The 7366-nt window shown below is 36.6% G+C and overlaps 1 protein-coding gene across 1 annotated transcript; it reads left to right on the top strand.

The window, feature by feature from the left end:
* The first annotated feature begins 322 nt into the window (after positions 1 to 322).
* Positions 323 to 7239, top strand: LOC124418741 (protein sevenless-like). Its single transcript, XM_046945980.1, has 6 exons — positions 323 to 1094; positions 1411 to 1650; positions 1706 to 2046; positions 2112 to 2232; positions 2294 to 6815; positions 6908 to 7239. The coding sequence occupies exons 1-6, from the start codon at positions 477 to 479 to the stop codon at positions 7237 to 7239; spliced, it is 6174 nt and encodes a 2057-aa protein (XP_046801936.1). The 5' UTR covers positions 323 to 476.
* Positions 7240 to 7366: the final 127 nt, after the last annotated feature.

Here is a 7366-nt window from a genome sequence, read left to right as displayed (position 1 = left end):
GTCTAGTCTATAGTCTAGTCTATAGTCTAGTCTATAGTCTAGTCTATAGTCTAGTCTATAGTCTAGTCTATAGTCTATAGTCTAGTCTATAGTCTAGTCTATAGTATATAGTCTAGTCTATAGTCTAGTCTATATAGAAAAAGGTAGTATTTCTAAAATCTGGTAACTCTTCTATGCTTTCTATTTGTAAAAAGTAGTATTTGTGCCTTCTTAACTTTGCTCCGTTTTCATTTTAATTTAAAACTCAGTTTTGCTGTAAACAACTAACAACAAAAAAATTTCAATAATTTTTTCTCACACATACTTTGCTGTTTTCGTTTTTCTGCTTCTTTTATGCTGTTTCTGCTGTTTCACAACAGTCCTCAACACAATTTTATCCTTTTGATTTACCGTGTATTTCCGCTTGTGAGACCACCCAAAGGCAGTATTGGCATTTGCAACGTTTACATGTTGAACGTTTATTAACAACAGCAACTATGTCCACAACAAAGTCAAAGGCGATGTCTGCAACAACAACAACAACTACTACCACCACTTCACTTCAACCGCAGCTGTTGCATGATAATGAAACTTTGAATACATTGACACTTAAATGGCCCATAACTACAGCAACGACATCACTTTTGCCGGCACTATATATGGCCAGCAGACCATTTAATATACAATACCAATATGTGTTAAGTGCTAAAACAACAACAATAACATCAAGGCCAGCGGCAGCCTCGGTAACAGCATCATCAACATCATCATCACCGGCTTTAGCTGTTAATGACACCCCAGACATCAATAGTAGCGAAGGAGTAGGCAGTCAACAACAGTCCAAACAGCATGTCGAACTAGAAGACCAAAAATCATCTCTACTAAAACATAACGATAAAGGCGATAAACATGATAATGTTGCTGATGATGTTGACGATGACGAGAACAATGACGATTTTGAAAATGATGCTGTTGTTGAGCAAAATGGAGAAGAAGTTGCAAAACGTAGCCAACAAGAGCCAGAAGAACAATGGTGGAATTTAGCAGACTATAATTGTAATGAGAATTTTGAATGTGACATAATGGATGGTTTAATGCCGTATACATCATATAAGGTAAGAGGATTTTTTGTCACTGTAAGTTATTAAGAGGATAATAAATACTTTTTGAGGCAGCAAAAGCTTAAATGTTTATTAAAGCAAAAATTCATGGGGAAAGAAATATAATTTAAGAAACTTTCTAGTAAATGAAAAAGTGTTTATGTTTTTTTTTGAGTAAATTATGTTGGAAGTTGGTAAAAGCTTTAAAAAAGAGCTTTAGTAACGCAAAAAGCTATTTCTAATGAAATTTAGTCTAATAGAAAAAGTTTTTTAAGAGCTTTAGGATGTTTTCTTTTTAAGTTTTCATCTAATTTTAAAATATTCTTTTCAGTTTCGTTTCGAGTTACCATTTGGCGACAATTTATATGATGTCCTGTACTCATCAGCTTCTGAAATCTATACCACACCCGCCCTAGGTCGGCCCATATCAAAGCCGATTATTACACAGACATTAGCTTTAGATGAAACACATATTGTTGTCTTTTGGCAGCCGGGAAAATTTACAAATGGTCCTTTAACCAACTATAAGGTGATGTTAAAGGCCACCGAGAGCAATGAACAATTTGAAAATGTAAGTTAAGTTTAACTAATTAAGTTTAAATTAAGTTGAAAGCTTTTTTTCGCAGAAGCATAAACAACTATTACCTCCCACGGCAAGCTATCACATCTTCTCCAAACTTTTACCTTTTACCTCATACACTCTCCATTTAAGTATGATTAATGCTGAAGGTGAGGGTCCCTGGTCGGAGGTTAATGTTACCACAAAAGCTTTAAAAGCTCCTCAAATAAAATTGGATGATTTAAATACTTTACTCATAGCGGGAGAATATAGTATAGTGATGAAATCGTTGGATCCTTTGGTAGAAAGTAGGGTCTTGTATAAAAGTGAGGAGATTCTAACCGATTTTGATGTTCATCAATATACCAAACGTTTATTTGTTATAAATAAAAAGGGAGTGGTTGTAAGGTGGGTGTTAACGAATAAGCTTTTAACTTAGAGCTTTTGTCTAAAAGCTTTCTTTCTTTTACCAGTTTGTTTATAGATGATTCAGCCAATTATACGTTATTGAATTTACTGGAAGAAGAATCAGGTTTTGTACCCTCTAAGCTGGCAGTGGATTGGTTAAATCAAAAGCTTTATGTGGCAGGAGGGGTGAGTGAATAAGTGAAAAGCTTTTTTGAATTTTTAGCTTATGTTATGTTTTGTCTTTTAGACTTCTATTGCTAATAGTTGGATATTGAAACGTTTAGATTTTAATGGTTCCAATGTTGAATTGCTGGTGCCCTCTTTAAAGCCTTTAAAGCATTTACATATAGATCCCTTAAATGGCTGGATATTTGCCTCAACTGAAAGCTTTCAATTAAGCCGCATTAATCTTAAAACATTTAAGGTTTCTCAATATATATTACCCTTTGAACTAGAGCACTTTTCCAATCAATATCATTCATATCTATTAAATGCTTATAATGCCAAAGAACGTTCTATATATGAGCTTTCTTATGATAGTAAATTCAAGGAGCAGAAGTCATGGAATGTTAGTTCAAATTTCCAAGGAGATATTTTGTGGTTTGACACTTTCGAAAATTGGCTTATCATGACCAATGGTTCGCATTTATTGAGACAGCATATGGAGGGTCAACAAGAAGTGGATATATTGGGTTTTAAGGAGATAGAATGGTGTTGGAAGTTAATGCCTTTGATGTCAACGAGTCTAAAGAACTATATACAGCCCTTACCCAAACCCTTAAAAGAACCGGAAAACGTACAGGCTGTGTTATCACCCAACAAGGCTAAAATTTCCTGGCTGTCTCCTCAGCGATTGAAAAAATTTCAATCAAAGGCCTCTTGGCAAAATTGGGAATATGAATTGGATATATTGGATGTCTCGAGTAATAATGCTTTCAATATACGCAGTATTAAGTCCACCCATTTCCAGGTGGAACGTTTACAAGCCAATAATTTATACAAAATCAAAGTGAGAGCTTTATTAAATGCCCCCAATCGACAAGGTTTGAGTGCTACAACCAGTGAATGGTCGCAGGAGTTATTGACCCGCACCTGGCCTATGGGTGATCATCATTTTTTATGGGCTAGTGATAGAGGTCTATGGCAGACTGAAGTGTTATTACAACCAGCCGAGCTTAAAGCTTTGGCTTATAAAAATATCGAAAGTTTTAAACAAATCAATAGTTCGGTGTATTATATAGATAAAACGAGCCATCAGTTGGGCTGTTTTAATCTCATGAATACGGAGATATCTTGTGGTTTTCAACAACCCAATGTCTATAGTGTGGACTATGATTGGCGTGCGGAAAAGTTGTACTGGTCTGATGTCAGCAAGAATTGTATAGTAAGATCGAATTTAAACGGTGAATACAAAGAACTTTTACCTATTTTTGGAGCTCGACTTATCAAATTGGATGTGGCGAAGGGCTATATATATTACACGACCGATACACGTTTGCTAAGACGAAAACTTAATGGCTTAATGGTGTCACAAGAAATGGAATATTATCATAACAATGGTAATGGTGAGTCTATACAAGGATTTGCCTTGGATTTTGTGCAACAAAAGATTTATTGGTGGGTTCAACATCAGGAGGGTAAAACGAGGCTGTTTTCATCTTCTTTGGATTTTGTTAAATCTGATGATTTATTTGATCTGCCGGAAAATTATAAAATTTTGCAAGATTCTTTTAATTTTCTTCAAGAAATCGATTGTTTTATTTGGTTAAAGGCAATGGAAAGAGAAGTGGTGGTAATGGTGGGCGGCCAGGATTATTTCACGCAACCTATGACTCTAGCTATTCCCCTAAAGCATAAAGCTAATTTTGTGACCTTAAGACAAGATTTCAGCAATGTGCATGATCCAAACATTATACCCGAAGCCATAGATCGTGATAGTGTTTATATAACCGAAGGCTATTGGGATGATTTCAACATCAAATGGTCTGCGGTGAATACTAATGACAATATTACAATTTTCTACAAAGTTCTAATTTCGACTTGGCCTTTGGAACCGCAATTTATACTAACATTTGAAGTGGCCCAAACTGTGGTGCGTATAACGGAATTTAAAATGGCTGGTTTGGCAATAAATGTCACCATTACTCCCGTTTCCTTGTGGGCTCAAGGTCCTGCTACTACTGTTCTACTTAAAACTCCCTCTGCAGCTCCTAAGCAACCGAAAAACTTGAGAGTTTTTGTAGAGCAGATCATGGAACCTTTGCAGAAACAGAGTAACATTACCGCTTTGGTACGATGGGATTCACCCGATAATATTTCCTCGGAAAAAGAGGTATTCTATAAAGTCTATTGCTATCTCAAAGAGGATCTACACAGTGTCAAGGATATTGAGGATATGGGTTTGAAAAGTCATGAGGTTAGATTTTATAATTTACTTAAAGAGGAATCCTATATGTTCCAGGTTCAAGCTTTTTCCCTAACACGTTCTAAGGGTGGTGAGAAAACATCCCTGCTTACTCACTTTATAAATCCTGATTCTCAAGCCATTCCAAAATTATTATTTACAACTTCCGAGTATATAGCAGAATTAGATTTGGATTTGAATGTAACGAAAAAATGGGTTTATACCTCTAGCGAGGTAGAACATTTATCTATGATTAGCGGAGAACAACGATTGATATGGGTCAATGAAAATGTAGAGTTAATGACCTATCAGCCGGGTGCGGCTTCATTGAAATTGGCACGCATGAGAGCTGAAGTTTTGGGCTTAACAGTGGACTGGATATTGCGCAAGGTCTACTGGGCGGAGCTGTCGGGAGAAAAGGAGAATTTGGTGGGTATTTATGAACTGGATTTGAATCAATATGAGGGCAAAGTAATGCTCGGTTCGAAAATCTTCTCCTTAAGTCCGGGAAAACTTTTAAAGAACCTTATAGTCTTACCCTATTCCCGTTCTTTGTTGTGGTTGGAATATGAGCTGGACAATAGAAACAACTGTACACTACAAGGTAGAAATCTATCTGATTTTTCTCAGCTTAAATTCAAAAATCATTTCTTCTACCATCAAATGTTTGAGGGTTCCCTAATGCCGGATATAGAATCGGTAAATCTGATCGATTCTAAGGGAAAACTTTATGCTTATGAATTGCAAAGACATCTTAGCACCTCTTTAAAGATACCGCTAGAGGAAATTGAGATTAATGCCAACTTTCAAAGAGATTCAGGTTATTTTTACTCTCTCTACAATCATACACTCAAGGCCTTTAATAGACGTAAACATAATTTGGAATTTACACAAGCACTCAAGGAAATAAAACTTATTAAAGCTTTCAACTATCAAGAATATCCCAAAAGAGAATGTTTAATAATGGAGTATAATGCGTTGAATGGAGAGTTTAGTTCCCTAGAGCAATTGTTTGTACAAGAAGTCTCGGAGGAGTTTATGGTTTTACAGCTCATGAAAAAGAATCCCTTTGAGAACTGTAAACTACCCATACCGGGTTTAAGTTATCATATTCTGCTTAATGGGCCCCAAGACTTTGTAAAAGAATACCAACTGAAACCGGGTCCTCTCAACATAACCGAACTAAGGCCTTTTACCAACTACACCCTGAGAATAAACGCCTCTTCTTACTATCAACAAAAGTTTTTGATTGAGGAAATGCAATATCCTGAATTCGTTATCAGAACCCAAGAAGGTAATCCCTGGCAACCAATGAATTTTACAGCTTCACCCTTAAGTCCCTCCGAAATAGCGGTGGCTTGGTTAGAACCCCAACAACTTAATGCTGATTCGGTAGCTTATCAACTCTACTGGCAGGCTTTAAATTCATCCTTGACCTCACACAAAAGAGTGGATGATTTTGAAATGATTTTAATGAACTTGGAACCTGCTCAGGAGTATCATATATGGCTGGAAGTCTATTCGAAACCTTCTAAATTTAACACCACCGAAAAATTACTTGTGAAAACCTTTCCCGAACCAGAACCTTTGCAGTTAATAGAAAAAGAAGCCTATAATTTAACCCTACAATGGCAAGCTAATACGGACTATGATTCGGTAATTTTGGAATGTACTCCTCTAACACAAGATCCCGAAGATTTTCCCTTTAGCATCGACATAACGGGTGTAACGGATAACATTACTGTTACAAATCTGGAACCTAAAACAAAATATGAATTTTATCTCAAACTTCAATTTGCCTCAGTGGAAAGGATATACATATGGCCTGAAGTGCCCAGTTCCCATTATATCTACGAGACTTTGGGCGATGCTCCCGGCAGACCAGGACAACCTCAAATAGAGCATATAACTGGAGAAATATTCAAAGTATTTTGGGATCCAGCCAAAAATAATGGAGCCACCATAACAGAATACAATCTCGAGGCATTACAGGCTAGACAACATAAAAGAATAAGACGCAATATTGTAATACCAACAGCCAATGCCTCTAACACTTCATCAATAACCCGTTTAGCTCAAATGCCTTGGGTAGAGGAATTACAACCTCTGGAAGATAAATGGCTGTCGTATTGCAATACCACCGAACTAAGTTGCATAGTACGTGAGTTGCACACTATGCGTTTCTTAATGTTTCGTGTGCGTGCGCGTAATGAACCCTATGGCTGGGGGCCTTACAGTGAGGATAGTGAACGTGTATTGGAACCATTTGTCTCACCACAAAAACGTAACTCATTAGTGTTGGCCATTATAGCGCCGGCAGCCATAGTAACCACCTGTGTTATCATACTAATTGTCATACGTAAAGGTAAGAAAACACACCAATACACACATACCGACAAAGTTCAATTCAATTATGTAAATCATTATTATTTTTGTTTTTTTCTTTGTCTCTGTTAGTACAAAAACGTCGCCTGAAAGCCAAACAATTATTGGCTAAAAGTCGTCCTAGTATTTGGAGTAATTTGTCTACAATGCAACAACAATTGGCAGCACGTAATAGAGCATTTTCTATGACCAGCGCTTCGACCATGTATACAGGTGGTCCTTTGAGTGATGCTGATATTGCTCTATTGCCTCATATTAATTGGAGTCAAATTACTTTGTTGAATTTTTTGGGCAGTGGAGCATTTGGTGAAGTATACGAGGGTATGCTGAAGCATGAGGATGAAGAGGAAATGGAAAAGGTGGCCATAAAGGTAAGAGAGAATTCTGTTCTAGTTCTGTTCTAGTTTTGTTCTAGTTCTGTTCTAGTTATGTGCTAGTTCTGTTCTAGTTCTGTTCTAGTTCTGTTCTAGTTCTGTTCTAGTTCTGTTCTAGTTCTGTTCTAGTTCTGTTCTAGTTCTGTTCTAGTTCTGT

The sequence above is a fragment of the Lucilia cuprina genome, chromosome 3, assembly GCF_022045245.1.
Source record: "Lucilia cuprina isolate Lc7/37 chromosome 3, ASM2204524v1, whole genome shotgun sequence".
In the NCBI taxonomy this organism is placed as follows: domain Eukaryota; kingdom Metazoa; phylum Arthropoda; class Insecta; order Diptera; family Calliphoridae; genus Lucilia; species Lucilia cuprina.
This window is presented reverse-complemented; position numbering and strand designations above follow the sequence as displayed.